This window comes from Fopius arisanus, unplaced genomic scaffold (assembly GCF_000806365.1).
Source record: "Fopius arisanus strain USDA-PBARC FA_bdor unplaced genomic scaffold, ASM80636v1 scaffold00001, whole genome shotgun sequence".
In the NCBI taxonomy this organism is placed as follows: domain Eukaryota; kingdom Metazoa; phylum Arthropoda; class Insecta; order Hymenoptera; family Braconidae; genus Fopius; species Fopius arisanus.
In genome coordinates, this window is record NW_011887740.1 from 435166 (window position 1) to 453312 (window position 18147).

General features: G+C 35.2%; 3 protein-coding genes across 6 annotated transcripts; 1 reads left to right on the forward strand and 2 right to left on the reverse strand.

Moving 5' to 3' along the window:
- Positions 1-410: 410 nt before the first annotated feature.
- mei-P26 (meiotic P26) lies at positions 411-11449 on the reverse strand. 2 transcript variants are annotated; one of them, XM_011313380.1, is made up of 6 exons: positions 10366-11449; positions 4785-5884; positions 3151-4650; positions 2696-3053; positions 2293-2525; positions 411-2034 (listed from the first exon to the last, which is right to left on the reverse strand). In XM_011313380.1, exons 2-6 carry the CDS (start codon positions 5586-5588, stop codon positions 1930-1932), a joined length of 3000 nt encoding a protein of 999 aa, XP_011311682.1. In that variant the 5' UTR covers positions 5589-5884; positions 10366-11449; the 3' UTR covers positions 411-1929. The 2 variants fall into 2 exon arrangements, with proteins under 2 accessions (XP_011311682.1, XP_011312442.1); XM_011314140.1 differs by lacking the exon at positions 10366-11449 and adding an exon at positions 7733-7801.
- Positions 11450-11682: 233 nt separating this feature from the next.
- On the forward strand, positions 11683-15718 carry Mtmr6 (Myotubularin related protein 6). Of its 2 annotated transcripts, none has more exons than XM_011315392.1 (4): positions 11683-12083; positions 12415-12528; positions 13520-15008; positions 15061-15176. In XM_011315392.1, the coding sequence occupies exons 1-4, from the start codon at positions 12060-12062 to the stop codon at positions 15084-15086; spliced, it is 1653 nt and encodes a 550-aa protein (XP_011313694.1). In that variant the 5' UTR covers positions 11683-12059; the 3' UTR covers positions 15087-15176. The 2 variants fall into 2 exon arrangements, with proteins under 2 accessions (XP_011313694.1, XP_011313448.1); XM_011315146.1 differs by adding an exon at positions 15526-15718 and having other exon boundaries at positions 11691-12083; positions 13520-15238.
- Positions 15719-15814: 96 nt separating this feature from the next.
- Positions 15815-18128, reverse strand: IscU (Iron-sulfur cluster assembly enzyme). Of its 2 annotated transcripts, none has more exons than XM_011315591.1 (6): positions 18040-18128; positions 16960-17058; positions 16775-16882; positions 16458-16682; positions 16304-16382; positions 15815-16032 (listed from the first exon to the last, which is right to left on the reverse strand). In XM_011315591.1, exons 3-6 carry the CDS (start codon positions 16865-16867, stop codon positions 15956-15958), a joined length of 474 nt encoding a protein of 157 aa, XP_011313893.1. In that variant the 5' UTR covers positions 16868-16882; positions 16960-17058; positions 18040-18128; the 3' UTR covers positions 15815-15955. The 2 variants fall into 2 exon arrangements, with proteins under 2 accessions (XP_011313893.1, XP_011313816.1); XM_011315514.1 differs by having other exon boundaries at positions 16954-17058.
- Between the last annotated feature and the right edge of the window lie 19 nt (positions 18129-18147).

Genomic DNA, 18147 nt, shown 5'->3' on the forward strand with positions numbered 1-18147 from the left:
CTTTCGTTTGTTCTGATCGTAGTAATGAATTCAGATAAGATGTTTCATTTCTCTTTGTATCGGTAATGAGATTACTTTTTGATATTTTTTGAAGCCATTTTTTTTTTGAGTACATACAACGTACGCGTCTACCTAGCATTTTGGTAATTTTCAAAAATCAAAATGAAAAATAATACTCGTCTCGTTTTAACAGTATGTATATATACATGGTAAATGGTAAATAGATAACATAGCATAGCGAACCGTGAAAAATACGATACCGCGTTGCTAACGTGGTGTAATTTCTCATTTTTTCCATTTTCAGTAATTTCCGATTTCTCAATGAAATTAAGGCTGATCATGTAAACAACCCTAAAAATATGTCATTTGTATATATGAATGGTATTTTTTCGCCTTCTCATCTATTCGTGTTTTTTTTTTACCATTTAAGGGTCGACTATTTTTCTGTATATATACATAAATAGAAGATGTTCACCAAACTGTAACTTTATATCCTTGTTTTTTTCTTGTAATTATTAAAGATAGGTAAGATACTTTCTATGATATCAATAGTAAATGTAGGAATTGTAAGCGATGCATAAATTATTAGATCTGACAAATTCCTGAATTGAAATTCCTCAATGGACAAATGACACGTATAGATAGATTATCATTTGTTTAGCACCAAGAAATGTTGATGACTCTTTATGTAATGTTTTTTTCTGTTTTCTCTCCTTTTCGTTCAATGGATCGTATTTGAAAACTCCTGAGTAAATATAATGACCACTGTGTTTTTTTTTTTGTTCGAATCAAATATCAGAATAGAAATCAATTAATCTACTGTATTTCCACTGTATTTTTTACGGTTGGAAAATAGTTTGGTAATCATTGGCCATTTAAAATGATGTAATATATTATGAGACCTAAAATATGTGAATAAATAATAATTTCAATGGATGAAAAAAAAATGATAAAACACTTGCAGCTTCGAATTTAAACTTTTGGAAGTCCGATTTACTAGATTGAATAAAATACTCAGTTTATTTGAATAAAATTCCCCTCGATTACTTAATTTCCTCACTCAATCCCTCAACGATCATCGATCGATGACATTTGGTATTAGAGAAAAATATTTGAGCAAATAAATTAATATTAAACTCGTCAATGAGATTTTCGTGAGTTTTTTTTTTGTTTTCTTCAAATCGCTTCATTTCCTTAACAGACAAAGGGGTAAAATGGGGTATGAAAGATCGTGCTCGAATGAAAGACTAGATTACTTTGATTTATAATCAATTATACTTAAAATACTGACATGTCAAAAATGATGTGCAACGACCAATTTTGACGCAAGGCCATTGTTTTAAAATTTTCTAATGTCTTTCCATTCTTTCTATAGCTTTTCTAAACTGTTTAGCTTTCATGTTTTTTTTTTTTCGGTGAGATAAATAGTAACACGTGCCACGAGTCGGTCAGCACGCAGTGCCAATGTATAATCGTGCACGCTCTTCCACGGTACGCTCGAGAAATTTTTTTTCGACCCTTCGGCAGTTTACCAAATGCAATTTCCCTAATTACGATACTTATTATACTGTAACGTTGGTCGGAGATGTATGAACCTTGCGTTTTCTTGTTTATTTTCCTTCTCTGTAGTACTTGTTTAATTTCTCTTCAAGATGATCTTCGAGGTGTTGATATATATATTTCATAAAAACAGGGACGCACGTATTTTATTGTTTCAGTGATTAATTTATGCACTTTTTTGCCCGTTACTTAAATTGTTTGTTATTGCTTCGATAGGCCAAAAATTGGCCAAGTTGATGTGGTTTTTTTTTGTTTTCTTTAGATTAATTGCAGTTTTTTGTTTTACCTTTCGTTGAGAGCGGAATGGTCTCCAATAAGACGACCGTATGAAGAAGTAAGTTGCGACGTTATTGTTGGTCTTGTCCCACTTCACAATATGTACAGAGTGTTCAGTACCAGGACGTGGTGATTGTTTTTGGCCAACGTCACAATGTAACCTTCGGAAGTTATTTTAAGGCCGCAGCATCGTGACACCTACATTGTTATTAGTTTATTACATAAAAATTTCTACAAAAATCATGTTTACACAATAATTTGTTTCTTAGTTGAGAATGTATAAATAGGCAAATTGAGATAATGCGAACGATGCAAAGCGAAAGAGAGTCAATCTTGTTTTAGTGAAATTCTATTGTACCTCCTCGTCATGCCACCTTGTACATAGCACTTCATACAATTGCATGGCAAGAATCGGTAATAGAAGATACGTGGAGGAAGAAAAAATGAGAATATTACCTTTACATAAGGACATTCAAACTCCGATATGAGAGAGCCATCTCTTGAAAAAACAGCAACGTGAAAACGATTGCCATGGGAATCACCAATCAAGACATCTCCAGCGTCGCTAATGTCAATCCCATTGGGGAAATTTGTTATATTCTCACAGCCAATGCGACGGAGGAAATGGCCCTCCTCGTTGAAAACAACGACACAATGTCCTTTGAAGTCACAAACAAAAAATTCCTTGCCTGAAATCAATCACAAAAATGAGCTCATTAATGCCCTCAAGCAAATTGATGGTGAAAAGTTTATTTTAGTCACGAACATTTTGTTTCTCACATTTCCGTGGGATTGTAAATATGTCTCGTAAAAAAGTTGACATCTTTTGGTGGATTATGAGAAATTGAGAATAACGTACCACTAATAGCAATATCACTTGGTTCCCTCATGTAGTCGCTGCAGTCGAACCAGCTAAGAAGGTTGCCAGTATCGTTAATAACGAACACAGTTGGTGACACACTGTCAACTGCGACAATGTGTCCTTGACTAGTGACGGCAAGACCTGCCACAATGTCGATGTAACGAATTGCTATTTTCTTAATAAAATGTCCATTCTTCGTGAATATTTGCATCCTCGAACGCTCGTTACCACGATCACAAACCACAAACTTTCCGCAGTTCCTCATGACAGCTACTTTTCTCGGGTACCACAGTTGACCCTCTTCCTTTCCTGGGATTCCAAACTGTGATTTGAACTGTCCAGTTTTATCGAATATCTATTAATAAACAAACAAAGTAATATGAGTTGTAGAATTAATTGATGATTTTGTTTTTTAATTCGAGATAAAAATATTTTTCATTCAAAGCAATTACCTGAATTCTGTGATTATTAGTATCAGCAACGATAATGTCCTCATCAGTTCCAAGACAGAAGCCATGTGGTGAATTAAACTGTCCTTTACTGGGTCCAAGCTGGCCGAACTTGGATCTTATTTGCATTGGCGTCTGCTTGGTATTGGTAGTCGAGCGTGGATGATTATAGTTGCCACTCCCTGGCACTCCAGTATTACCTCCGCTCATCATATTGTGAATATCCCCTTTGAGATCATCGCCAGGCGACAAAATTGGTGAAGTCGAGTTGGATAACGATTGATATCCTCCATTAAGCAAAGTGTTGGCGGACAATCCGCCCATATTCTGTGCCTCATTAATTCCAGGCGATGGTACACGTGCCAAAACCATAGCTCCACCGCCATTGATTGCTGAATTTCCCATATCTTGATTACCAAGTGTATTACCAAGTTTGGCAAGTGCCTGCAAATTATTGATGGCATGACTCGTTGAACTCAAATCGCCAGACAATAAATCGGCAAGTGTAAAGGACGGAGTTGGACTTGGATTTGTGCTCGTTTCATTGAGCTCAACTTTCTCAGCGAGACTGGCTAATTGCTGAAGATTGTACTCCTGTATGCTGGTGAAACCATGCATTGGAGGACCTGGAGGAAGAGATACTGATGGCGATACACCACCTCCTACAACTTGTGGGCCTGCCGATGATACTGGAGGTGGTGGTGGTGGAGGTGGTGGTGAAACATCCTGAGGATTTGGAGTACTTGGTGGCATGACATAGGAAGGATCACCCTCAAAGGATGATTGCATTGATCCAGGAAGGGAAAGTGGGGAATTGGTGCTTATGGAGCTTGGACATGGAATAACCACTGGTATCTGCTGATTCTGATGATTCTGATTGGTGTGCACTGTGACCTGACCATTGTCACACATATCGACTGATTTGAATGCCTGAGTACTCTCTGTTTTGAATCTACCAAATGACTCCTGCATTACTTTCTCAAAGTGATGATAGTCCGTTTGGAATTCAATGGAAAATTTAACGTCCAACTTTGGTGTGTTGTTTATTAAATTGATGAGTTGCTTGGCAACGATGCGTTTGAGTGCCAGAATTTCCGTTGTATCCCCATGCTCGAGCAGTCTTGAAGTAAAACGATTGGCATCCTCCATCCTTATAACAGTTTTCTCAACATTGTTGAAGATATCCATTACTTGAAGCTCACGCTCAGAGTGTAGCTTTTCTAATTCATTCAGTGCATTGTCTCGGCATTTTTCAAGGATTGCCTTGTAGCTTTGAACGGTCTCGGTGATGAGGTCTTTTGCCTGATCGTGTTGGCACTGAAGTTCACTGAAGGCATTCTCCAGTTCGGTCGTAGCCCGTTCGCACTCTGACATTTTTAATATGCTTTCTGACATTAGATTGACTAGTTCTTCTCTTTCACGAGGTTCTGCATCGCTTAGTCTCTCATACTGATGGTCAGGGGCTTTGTGTTGGACAAGAAGACACTCGTTACATATGGGTTCCTGTAGGAAAATTTCAATATAATATATCCGATAATTCAACGAAATTCCAACCTAAAGTATTAAATAATTTGAGAGTATTAGGTAAATGAGTCTTCGAGAGTACATATTTAATTTAATTGAATAATGAAACAAACCTGACATGTGTAGCAGTAGAACTTCATATTTTCAGCAGGATGAAATTGACAGAATATAGGCTTATGAATTGGTACAGTCTCACTATTTCTTTTGAGATCATCAAAAGCAATGACTTTATGGCTCTCGAAGCATCGCATAAACTGATGGGCCGTATTGCAATTTGGGCACAAAAAATTGGCACAGTCAGAGCAACGTGCAACAGCATTCTCCTTAGCCTTGCAAGATGTGCAGAGTACCGTCATATTCTCAATAGCTGACATATCGAGAATATTGGTAATAACATAGTCACAAGCAAGACTGGCTGCCCCTTTAGCACCAACTCTCGTCTCTTGGGCGCACACTGGGCATTTTATTATAAATGGCCCAACACCATTTCCATCATCGTTGTTAATCAACTTTGTGTTAACACAATTCTCACAAAAAGCATGAAGACAATTTAATAAACGTGGTGATGACAGTTTATTCTCACACAAAAAGCAGTGCTCATCAATATTCTCGGAATTTCCACCTTGAATTTCCTCGAGTGGTTCATTATCATCACCTTCATCATCCCTGTTACTACCATCATCTTCATTCCCATCATTAATATGCTTATCATCATCAATCGATGTCTTTGAAGGAATTGTACCATTACCAATACCATTCGTCATATTCGAATCGTTCAATGAGTTGTTTTGAACGTTATCTGTCTCGTCGTTTGTTGGATTGATATCCTCAATAACTTGAACACCCTGGATGCTCGTTACCGTAACCTGCACCACCTGAGCTGTTGCCGTTGGTACTGCCATCGTCGACGATGCCATCAATAACTTTTTTTATTTTATAATTCAAATTACAACAGCTTCGTTCGATCCTCTCTGCCCTTGAACTTTTATTAATTTCCTCTTTGTTTTTCTTTTTGTCAACTTATTCGTTCACTTTTGTCGATGGGTATTTGTTTTCCCCCTTTATTTATTGTTTTCACTTGTTTACTTGGCTTTTTTGTCTTCGTTTGAGGGCTTTAGGTCACAGAATACATGAGATTATTGAGAGGCGTCCCAGTGGAGGCTCTCATCGACACCCTGATACGGCCGCCATGTTGACACCTAGTACCACACTCCTACCGCATAAAATCAAATGGCAACTATTGTTTTTTTTATTTCACTTATACATTGTTTTTTACGGGTTTCGAGAGGACTCAATTCATTTGGTTTGGGTGGATCACTTTTTGGCTGTGGAAAATCACGGATTTGGGATGATTGATACCTTTTCAGAGATCTTTTGGGTTATAACTTTGGAAGGCGAATCGAGGAGCCGAGAGATCACGAATGCAACTATTATTATGGCCGCGCGAAGTTACAACTTATAAGGGGGAGGGGCAAGTGCGCGGGAGGGGCTCTAGTTGTCTTTTTTTTTTATTTTGGAATTGAAGCTTTGTTTTTCTCAAAATTTAAGTTTATCATTTTCTAGGTCACGGTAATTCGAGGGGCAATCACTCTAAAAAAACGGGTGTACTAGATTTCATGATGTCATGATTTCAAAATTTCAAGAAGGGCAAGGGACTTCAAGGATTTCAAGGAATTTCAAGGAAATTCAATTTATGAGAATTTACAGCCATTTATATTCTTTATATTCTTTATGCTGTTCTGGATTATTCGTTTGATTCGTGTGTGAATTTCTCTTTAATATTTTTTTATGAATACGGAATGGCACTAACAGTTCCGTGGAATTCATGGAATTCTCCTCAAAGTTTCGTGGGATTTCAACAAATTTGATAGGACTTCAGTTGATTATCATCTCTATACCAGATTTTAAAAGGGATTATCTCCTCTCGATAACTAAATATCATCTGCGAAACTCAAATATGGGATTTATAAATACTGCCTGTTTGTATCTGTGGAGCCATTTTTTTCATGTCGTCCAGATGAGATCAATGCAGTTTACTGAATTTTTATATGAATGCAGAGAAATGGATTCAGCACAAATTCTGTGCGATTTCCATATATTTTCAAAAATCTATTGTTCAACGATTTCTCAAAAAATGTTACTGCCAAGGATTTAAAATGCCTTCGAAATTTGAGATAGTCACATTATCATGCATTGAGAAAAAAAATATTGCTGCTAGAATATAATAACTTGATTCTCCCGAATGAATTCATTTGGTACACGTGATTGTGTATAAATATTTACATTTGATGTGTCGATTTCCGTGGACATATCTTAGAAATCAGGAAATTTCTCTGGCGAAAGTATTTTTTTTCTCAGTGTGAAAATCACGTCAGTCCGTGTCCATTTACAGCATAATGTTTTGAGATAAAAAAAAAATTTTTGTGGCATATTCGAAAAATGATTACCCATATCAATTGAAAATGAAGGAATATAAACGAGACTTCAGACAATTGAATGTCATTTTTCCCTTCTCCTGGTGATAATCTGTCATAATTCTTTAATACAGGTTTATAACTTTTGCAAAAATAAATGGTTAATTTCTAATAATTTATAATTAAGCGAGTATTAAATGAAGTTCATCGAGGATTTTCGACAAAAGAAAGAAATTGGCTGAGAAAAAACATGAACTGAATTGCGGAAGTGAGAATTGAGAAAAAGAAGAATTTTTTATGAATAAGAAATTTGTTGGCGCACTTCACTTCAAAATTTATAATCTGAAAATACCATTGCTATAAAACAAATAGAATATACACCGACAAAATCCATAGGGCAATTCCGTACCTTCAATTTTTATCATTTCTCCCTGTTCACTCTTTGTATTATAAAATAAATAGCATATCCAGTATATCCAGTAATAAAAAAATAAATAATAGAGAATTACAGGGTGAAGATTTGAATGTTTTATGAAACAAAGGGCACAGAGGACATTTGATAGAACAAGTTCAGAGGTCAGCGGTATAGATTTTCATATCGAATATCTGCAGAATTAACGAACCTAATGAGCGAATGTATTTCTTACCTAGAATCAATAGATTGAGAAAAAAGTTAACCCTCGAGCAGGTCCCTGACACTCACCCAAATTTGTGACATTTGTGTCCGCGATATTGAAGCAACCGCAGTGCGGCGCTAGTTGTTCTCTTTATCCCAGCGAAACCCGCGCAGAAATCAAAAAAAGAATGAAAAGTCTACGAAGGGAAAAAATTATCATCGCTGCAACTTCGACAGGTGTTTCACTCGAAAACATGAACTTTCGTTGAAATTCATGCAGGATATTGATAATCATAGCTGTTGGACTTCCCAATTTTTCCCGGATCCAAAATCCACTCTTTCCATGTTTTTATATTTCCAGATTTAAGGAGTTATTACCGATATTTTTAATTATTATATTTCAGAGAAACGGTTGATAAAATTAACGGAAAAAATATACCTTTTTAAAGTTTTATTATTGATCAATGCCTCATGAAGTTTTAGAGCTGTAAAAGAATTTTTACTTTCTCAGTAAACTTTTACAAAAATTCCCAAACCTACCGACTATCAAGAGAATAGACGCACGACTATGAAAATTTGTAAGTGATAAAACTATAAAACGATACATTTTTTCACGTCAATCTAATCCAGGGTCTCCGCATATTTACAAGAATCACGAAAAATGAGAAGATTTCGGAAATAACTCCCCAAGAATATTCCACACCCATTGCCTTGAAACCTATACAATTTTTACGTTTTGTTATTATTTAATGGCTCATGAAATTTCGTGGTAATGACATAATTTTCATGTGTTTTTCCTAGTTTTATGATTCTTTTTAAGTTTCAAAAAAGTGCAGAGCAATATTCGCACCACCTTGAAAATTTGTGAGTCATTAGATAATGATAAAAAGGAAAAACATCCTAGAGCATCTTTAAAATCTAGCCAGTGAGGAAAACAAGTGCTAAAGAGATTTAACATTATTTAGTCCACTCGACCACCAGAACCGCACAATAATCGGCTGACCACTACCGTCGCCAAGTTTAGATATTTTTATATCTTAGGATAAAATGATTAATGTTAAAAAATAGTGTATTTCAATACGAGTGAGCTGAGCAAAGTGTTCTTCAGCTCCTGGGAGTTTATAGCACGATATATAGGCGAGGGCTATAATCTCACATGCCAAAAACCACTTTACGCACGAGTTCCGAATGATATTTTTCTTCACAACACTTACTTTTTGGCACATCGTCATGAAATATATTATTTCGACAGCGATTTTACGCCCAGCGAATGCCGACCTGTCCTCTTTTCGTTTACTAACAAGCGAAAAGCTTTTCCGTTTACTTTTTGTTTACGAGTGAACGAAAAAGCACTTTACGGCACGGGGTGAACGTAGCAATGTCAAAAAAATTGTACCTTTGCAGATTCAAATTTTAAAAAGAGTTTTGAGATAAAATTAAGACTTGCTAGATTCAGATTTACGCAGAGTAAAGTCAGATCTTGAATTATATTAGTGAAACACCGGAAATTAGGGGAAAAATTGAAATCTCTGTTTTACCGTTTTGTCTTAAATTCTATCTCTTTTGACGGAGTCTTCCGATAATATTTTTGCTTTGATACCCCGGAAACGCAGTTAAAACAGTATATTTCTGTTGCGAAGTGGCGAACTAGAATAAGTGAATTTTTTTCGAGGCCAGTATTTTGCTAGTATCTCAAAATCAACAGAAGATAGTAATAATTTCCATAAAAGCCCTTTTTGTAGTTAACTGGCATCGAATAAACGCACTTGTACTAATTTAATTTCGCTACTGATTTAATATAATCAAACTCATCTCCATTGATCTATCCTCTCCTAGACAATTCTTATTATTACCAAAAATAGTATAAAAAAAGTTATAAATCTGTTTGGCATCCATCTATTGCATTAATATTTTATCTGTTCTTAATTAACAATATTACTAGCCGTTAGAAACTTCGCCGATCTATTTCTCTAAAAATCGGTGTTTCTGCCATTTCTCTCTTCGACATTTCCATCTTCAATTGATTCATTTAGTTGCATCTAAATCGAGCTAATTAGCAACTTTATACCAACAGAATTAATAAACAATAAGAGTATGAGTTTTCGTACAGTGGAATTCTCAAGAATCCTTTATAATTATCGTGCCCTATTTCTAACCGAACTTGAACAAATGTGCCACTTCGGTGCATCGAAGGCCAGTTCAAGGTTATACAGCATTAGGTGTTTAATTACCGCGCATGCTGAAGAGCATGAATAGATTAATGAATTTCTACTGGGGCGTTTCGAATGATGCCAATCATAATCCCTCAAAACACCATTTATCAGGAAATGGCAACTTTTTTTACTACAACCGGAAAAGATTCTATCAATAAACAAATTAAAAGCCTTTAACCGATTTAAAAAATCGACAACAAGCAGGAAAAGGAGAACAAAAACATTTATCTTATTATAATCAGCTAAATTAATCAATCAACCTGAATTAATTGAAAGATTGATTGAAATAATTCACATCCCTCCTATCTCACAATTGTTAAGAACAGCCATAAATCCTCAACCAGAAGAAGACAAAAATTGTTTTTTTTTATTTTTTGATGAATACAGAATACTCTCGAAATTTCAGGGTAAAAAAGTTGAAAACTGATTAAACTCGTAATAATATACTCACCAGAAAGATCGATCGTGATGCAGTTGGTCCTCATTCCCTCCTCAAATATTCATTGAAAAAATCACACCAAATATTTCTCTTGATTTTTTTTTGGTTCTACCTCTAAACCACCCAGAACGGCCTCAGACTCAACACTTATATGGATTTTCTCATAAATGTATATAAAATAAAAAGACACATGCGCAAAATACGGTGGGTGCCTCAAGTATTAAACAGGTGATTGAAAAATTACTTAAAAAATATCACTGAGGATGTGAAATACTCGAGAAAAATGTATCGGTGATTTTAATTCCGTGAAGAAGAAGTGGGAACAACAACTATTGACCAGTGGAACAGCAGAGTTGGTTATGGTAGGTATTTATGGTTGGTATCAGTTGTCCAGACTTCCCAACACACTAAAGTACTATTGTACTATGTAAACCCACTAAACCCGAATAACGTCATAGTGCCAATATAGCCCAGCAAAAAACCAGACATAAACCTGTCACACGTCGTAATTGCAAGATGGCGGTTCGTTTAAAAAACGTTATTTAATCTCAGTCACAATTAATCGTCGGGAATTAAGTCGTGAAGAATTGACACTTTTCAAACGACAGTTAATATCTCATTCAGATCTTACCACGATCTCCATTTTTAAAAAACCGACAACGTTTTTTGAAGACGTAAACTGTAAGGGATGCTGCGGTGATACAGACTGTTTGATTCTGAAACTTTTAATTTTTTCTAGATTTTAACGAACAAAGAGACAAATTGAATATTTAGCAATTAATCGATTGACTGTTAAGTGAGATTCTCCAAAAATTAAAAAACACAAATAATGAAAAAAAATCGCTGATAATAATGTATGTCAACGAATGGGCTTATGATTTTGATCTGATGTGCTTCATTGATGTTTTGTTTGATACTACATTCATTAAGTCAATTCATTACATTATGCAATTTAATAAATAATTTTTTTTGAAAGCATCCATTTGACATTCAACTTGATAATAATTAAATGAAGGGCTCATCATATAGTCTCTCACTAATCCGAGAATGACTTTTGAGTCTTTATTCGTACTACACAAATTTAAATAAAAGCATGTCCACATTGACCCGCACTCCCCTAATCAACATTTTTGACTCATTTCTGTAAATTTTTTATCGAGCAGAATAAACAATATGGTTTAGATGCTTAAAATTTAAAAAAATGGAAAAAAAATGGAAAAAAAAATGGGGAAAAATTCATCTGTCAAATCCAAAAATCCAAAATCCATCTGGCAACAATGTCATATGTGTTTCGACGTTGGCAGTGTGTACAGAAATTGATATGTTGATATGTGGATCTGTTATTGCTGTGTGCACGTGTACATAGGTACATTGTCAAAGCTCTCATCTATTGAAGCGATCACTGCTGTTCACCCTCTCCCCTTAAATCATTACTTCACACATGATAATATATTGGCTCATCAGAGAACACCGATTGTCATTGTAATTCCGGATAAACAAATCTTATCATGTGGAAATAGCGAGCCTCACGAGGGTTCGCTTTATTGCACCCAAAGTCTTTTAACTTATGGTTGAAGGTTATGATTCAATTAGTCTTTTTTATTCAATTAGTTCTCAGGTGATACGAGTGATTGTCAGTATTTTAGTTTTAATGAAAGGTATTCAAGGTTTGGCTTAAGTAATTCTTGGTGAAGAAAACTTGAAGAATGGCTCAGATTGAAACGGGAAAGGTAAGGGGTAGTTTATAATATTATCGTTGATTTTGCTACTGAATATAAAACCCGTAGAATATTTGTTATTATCAAATTGTGTTGTCATAATTTTTAAAGATGTAGGAAAACATGAGAAAAATTGTAACTTTGAGCTTTTTTCGAGGTATGAATGGAGTTATAAGTGCCTTTTGAGAAGTTTAGAAAGTCCATTTAGATTAATTTATAATGTGAAAAGGTTTTTAAGACATAAATAAACCTTGAAACAAGTTGTATACCTTTGAGGATTGTTGAGTTTGCTGGATTTGTTTTCGTACTGTTTTCAGGTTTCATGGCTTAATTTGGTTTTCAGGTGGAAAATGTGAGGCTGATGGATAGGTACAGTAATAATCATCTGGTAGGCACTCTGTATCTCACTGCTACACACTTCGTATTCACGGATCCGGTTGCAAAGAAGCAGATTTGGGTATGGGATGACAGAAATTATCCTCAAAGATGTGGTATTGGATTGCTGGCATTCCACCATTCTTCAGGTTTTTCAGAAATTCTTGGTGAAGTCTTGAGCAGATTGACGCCGAAAAACATATCCTTTTTTTATTTTGAGCCTTATTCAATAAGTCAGCAACTTTCATGGCTGTGTAATTATTTTTTAGTATTTTTTCTAAACTTGTGGGACTTTCCGAAAAATAATTTAGTCAAAGCGACAAATTAGGATAATATGACTAGTAAATCGACGGTTAACAATTCTTTTTTGTTTATTCAAAAATGTCTATCAAATAGTTTGATACGAGTGTTTTTATTGGATAGATAGACTATTTTAAAAATGATCTCATTACTTTTTATGTAATATTGAGGGAAATATGGAAGTGTCTATCTACTGGCGGTCTCCATCAATAGGGGGTGTTACCCTATCGCACGATAATGAGACTTTGTCAGTCATTCCATAACGATAAAGCTTCGGGTATATGTTTGCGCGTCAATCGTAAAAATGAGGAAATTTTGTAGAATGCCAGGAATGTATCCTTAAAAAAAGGATCTCTTGAACTCCAAACATCGTAATCTGTTGACGTGAGGATCTTTACGATTTTCTTTCATTCCACGCATCTATAAATTAATGGTTAACGCAAAAAAATATTTTGTTTGTTGTCAGAATCCAATCCCCCAATAGCAGATGATGAAACCACAGGAAAATATAGAGATCCTTACGTTAATAAAGTACAGAAAAATATACAATGAAAAAATTTGTCCAGAATATGAAAGAAATTATATGATTTTAAACGATGATTCTTTGGTAGAAGTCTAGAACGACTCATAAATATATGATAAATATTCTCGGGTGCCTCTGGTTGTTTCTGGTGAAAGAGTTCTAGACATTTACAATTTTTTTGCAACTCCCGAATAACAATTCTGAATAGTTCTCTTCTGAATAACAATTTTCAATTTGCTCTCTTCCATAGGTTTTAAACACTCACATAGCATCCATTGAGAAACAACCTCTGACGACAGCCGGATCTCCACTGCACATTCGCTGCAAGCACTTTCTAACAATAATCTTCATAATAACAAAAGAACGTGACTGCCATGATATATACGTGACCCTCATGCGTCTCTCCTCGCCATCGAGAATCGAGGATCTTTACTGCTTCAACGCCTACCGAGCTGGCAACACCCGAAGCAATTCAGACGGTTGGAGTCTATTTGATATCCAATCCGAGTATCAACGCCAGGGCCTCCCCAACAGCGAGTGGGCACTTTCTTATCTAAACTCAAACTATGAACTTTGCGATACATACCCTCGTTACATCTACGTACCCTCAACCTGTACAAATAGTATCCTCTCAGGTTCAGCAAAGTTCAGAAGCAAAGGAAGACTCCCAGTCTTGACTTATCTTCACTCCAACAAAGCAGCTATCTGCAGATGCAGCCAGCCTCTCTCAGGCCTCAACGCAAGATGTCCAGAGGATGAACAAATGCTCTATCACATTCTCTGCACGAATCCAACGTCGAAATTCATGTACGTAGTGGACTCAAGGCCGCGAATAAACGCCATGGCAAATAGAGCAGCTGGGAAAGGTTACGAGAACGAGAATTTCTATGACAACATAAAATTTCGTTTCTTCGGCATTGAAAATATTCATGTAATGAGAACAAGCCTGGCAAAATTGATGGAGCTGCAGAGAACATCATCGATGTCTGCATTTTTGAAGGGATTAGAGAGCAGTGGCTGGCTGAAACACATCAGATCGATTTTGGAAACTGGCTGGTTCATTGCTAAAGCTATATCGAATGGAATAAGTGTGGTTATTCATTGCAGCGATGGTTGGGACAGAACCGCTCAGGTTTGCTCCATTGCTGCATTGCTACTAGATCCTTTCTACAGGACTATTCAGGGCTTTCAGGCTCTAATCGAAAAGGATTGGCTTTCATTCGGACATAAATTTACTGATAGATGTGGACATATTACAGGAGATCCAAAAGAGTTAGCTCCAATTTTTACACAATTTATTGATGCTACTTATCAGCTTTATCGACAATATCCTTATATGTTCCAGTTTAATGAGTATTTTCTATTGAATTTGCATGATAACGTGCACAGCTGTGAGCATGGAACTTTTGTTGGAAACAGTGAGAAGGAGAGGGACTTACTTAAATTGTCTGAGAGAACAAGATCCCTCTGGGGAGATATTGCCACGCAAATTAATGAGTTTATTAATCCTCTATATGCTTGCAATAAGTTCAAAGATGAGTGTAATAAGGTGCTTGAACCGAAATTATCGCCGCAGTGTATTGAATTGTGGAGGGGAATGTATTTCAGGTTTGAGAATGGAATTCATGCGAGAGAGACTGGCCAAGATTTTTTGCTGACAGTTCATAATCATACATTGAGTTTGGAAGATCATGTGAAATTTCTCATTAAGAGGATCAATGGACTTGGCATTATCGGGAGTAAGAAAAATCATTCTGAACCAAAGTATAATTATGATAAGGATAAATTTAGTTCAGAGGCCGAAGAGATCATCGTAGACAAGGAGTTGAGTCAAGTGGAGCTGGAGAAAACCAAAATTACGTTGCAGGAAATCGAGGGGGAGATGAAGACTGTTGCTGTTGAGTGGATATCGAGCAGTAAAGTAAAGCAGTGCAAGTGTTCTATTACCTTCGATGCATTTAGAAAAAAGGTAAGACATATCATCCATCTCCTTTCAATTCAAAGATATAATTACAATATTTGTAGACTGATTTTTGACTCTGAGGGATATTCATGCATGGATTATCTTACTCATTTCATTTATTTAATTTAATTTTTGTTTTATTCCATTTGAAATTCCGCAAATTCGTTCAAAAAAGCGCGACATTCAAATTTACTTTTTATTGTTATTGTTATATTAATGAAAATTAATCAAGACGCATTTGTATAAGCGTTTTCTAATGACGTTGGTAATAATAAGCGATATCTTTTTGACAGAATCACTGTTGGTCATGCGGACATGTATTCTGCACACGTTGCATGCCAGACAAGGATACATTTACATCTTTACCAGGACACTCATCTCAACGTGCTGTACCAGTGTGCGAAAGATGCGCCCAGTCTTCTCCCTACTGCCCCTCCTGAAGAAGTCACACATTCGTGAAAAAAATGTCAATATGTGTAGAAAACAGAAGATAAAGGCTTTAACTTCCCACTGGGATGTGCAAAACAATTTTCGAGTACTTTGGAGCACTTGTACAATAAAGAATTTCAAGTGAATGCAGCATTTCTTATTTATATAATTTAATCACTTTTATACACAATACAATATACGCGTGTACATATTTAATTATTTCTGGAATATATAACTCTCAAAACTTGCTCAAAATTCAAGTGTTATTTTATCACTAGATTAGGTTTGCCAATTTTATTTTGCATCTTTCGGGTCTTGTTGTTTGATTCGATAATCGGAGAGTGCTGCCTTTATTGCGTCCTCTGCAAGCACTGAAAATATAAGAGTATTTATTCAACTTTTCATCAACGTTATATCACGCATCTAAGTTTTATTATTATTCAATGCATCATGAAGTTTTATCACTGTAGAAGAGTTTTCCTATTTTCTCAGCAAAGTTTTATTAAAATTCATAAAACTTTATCAAAAATTTAGAAAAATAAGTGCATGACTTAAAAAATTCGTGAGTCATCAAATAGTGATAATATCTAAAACCGGTATATTTTTCACGATCACCTATATTTTTTACATAACCATGCTTACTTGAACAGTGTAGCTTGACAGGCGGGAGGCAGAGCTCCTTAGCAATGTCTGTGTTCTTCAATCTCAAAGCTTCATCAACCTATTAGGAAACCACCAAAAGTAGAAACAAAAATAATTTCTAAGTATTTTCAGAAGTAAAAACAATGTGGCATACCGTTTTTCCTTTGACCCATTCCGTAGCAAGGGAGCTAGAAGCAATCGCCGAACCACATCCGAAGGTCTTAAACTTGGCATCAATAATTTTTCCATTATCATCAACTTTGATCTGCAATTTCATAACATCTCCACATGCCGGTGCCCCAACCAGTCCAGTTCCCACTTGTTTGTCATTCTTGTCCAGAGCTCCAACATTCCTCGGATTCTCATAGTGATCCAACACCTGAAATTATCGACAAAATACAACACCAAGTCTTGATGAAAAATTTCATAACATTGCGAAACATTTTCATTATTATTTTAGGTTATATTTACATTGGCGTGATAAGAAACACATGGAGTACTCTGCGAAACTTTCACCAATGACTCCAGAAGTTTTGTCGATGGCGATAAACGCCACAGCGACATTGTGATTTTTATTCTCTGGGAAAAAATTAAAAGAATTAAGATTATGTTCACAATATGATAATGATAGATCACTTTTTGAGACGCACTTTTACCCTTGATTTTCTTATAGTTTTCGCGTGCTGCTTGCTATGCTGCTCCTATGATAACTGGCGAAGTGACGATTGGAGGACACAACACCAGGGATGCCAAATCTAGTGATTTTTTCAAAACGATTTTCCTATTTTTTATGATGTAATGGATTTTAGTGGAATTAAAATAGTAGCATAATAGAGTATCTTGTATTCTCATGTAATAATGAATATATACATAATTGCAATTCACTGTGATTGATCATTAATGCAGAAAAGATAAAGAACTTTTTAAAAATCCCCAGAAAATTGCCGTATAAAATATTTACTCCGCAGTTTTTGTTTAAATTTTGATGGTGCATAGTTGAAAAAAGTGGCTGCAAAATGATCAAGTTCTGTTTGAAATCATTCGTTTCGATCTCGAGACAGAAATCTCTGAAATTTGGGTACATTCTCAGTATTTAAATATTACGTATTTAAATAGAGCGGCAGGAATTATAAGTGAGAAAAATCAACGGCTCGATTGTTTTTCAATTAAAAATGGTTTGGGTTAGAAGTCTCATCATTGAATACATCTGAAAAAATGGAATTGATCATTTTGTTTTCGAGGAATAATTCCAAGAAGTTCATAAATTCCCATAATTAAACATAATTAGAATGTAAAAAATATATAGTTATAGTGTAGCTGTCCATACATAATGCAATCAATTAAGTGAGACTATATTATATATCCCTTTTAAAAAAAAGCATGTAACGGTTTTTGTCAGCTTTTTTTGGCGCTATGCATATCAAAATATATCTATATAATATGATATATATATATATATAATATATATATATATAAATTATATTAATTTTATATATATTATTTTTTTTTATATAATAATATGTAATATTTTTATTTTTATATTATATTATACTATATTTATATAATAGTATATAGTTGGCAAAAAAAGTGCTTTAATCGCGGCCGTTTTTTCTGATTTTACCGCGCATGAACTTTTCACAGAAACAGTTATGTCGTATGCGACAGCAACTATTTCAGGACGTTCACTATAAAAAAAAGTCTGTATTGGAATATTCGTTTTGCAAAATAAGAAATACCGGAAATACCAGTGCTGAACCAAGAGTATAATTCCCTGAGCAGTCTACGCCTGAGATTGGAGAGGAGAAAGATGGTAGAAGCGAGTTGCGCAGTATTTATACATTAAT

What these genes read in the sequence shown, in the direction of transcription:
- mei-P26 (XM_011313380.1), bottom strand. Translation starts at nt 5,588, where the DNA reads ATGGCATCGTCGACGATGGCAGTACCAACGGCAACAGCTCAGGTGGTG. An exon ending in CTAATAATCACAGAATTCAG is followed by an intron (nt 3,054 to 3,150) that starts GTAATTGCTTTG and finishes GTTTATTAATAG; the next exon opens with ATATTCGATAAAACTGGACA. An exon ending in TTGAATGTCCTTATGTAAAG is followed by an intron (nt 2,035 to 2,292) that starts GTAATATTCTCA and finishes ATAACAATGTAG; the next exon opens with GTGTCACGATGCTGCGGCCT.
- Mtmr6 (XM_011315146.1), top strand. Translation starts at nt 12,060, where the DNA reads ATGGCTCAGATTGAAACGGGAAAG. An exon ending in CTCAGATTGAAACGGGAAAG is followed by an intron (nt 12,084 to 12,414) that starts GTAAGGGGTAGT and finishes TTTGGTTTTCAG; the next exon opens with GTGGAAAATGTGAGGCTGAT. An exon ending in TTGCAAAGAAGCAGATTTGG is followed by an intron (nt 12,529 to 13,519) that starts GTATGGGATGAC and finishes TCTCTTCCATAG; the next exon opens with GTTTTAAACACTCACATAGC.
- IscU (XM_011315591.1), bottom strand. Translation starts at nt 16,867, where the DNA reads ATGTCGCTGTGGCGTTTATCGCCATCGACAAAACTTCTGGAGTCATTG. An exon ending in AATGGGTCAAAGGAAAAACG is followed by an intron (nt 16,383 to 16,457) that starts GTATGCCACATT and finishes GTTTCCTAATAG; the next exon opens with GTTGATGAAGCTTTGAGATT. An exon ending in TGTCAAGCTACACTGTTCAA is followed by an intron (nt 16,033 to 16,303) that starts GTAAGCATGGTT and finishes TTATATTTTCAG; the next exon opens with TGCTTGCAGAGGACGCAATA.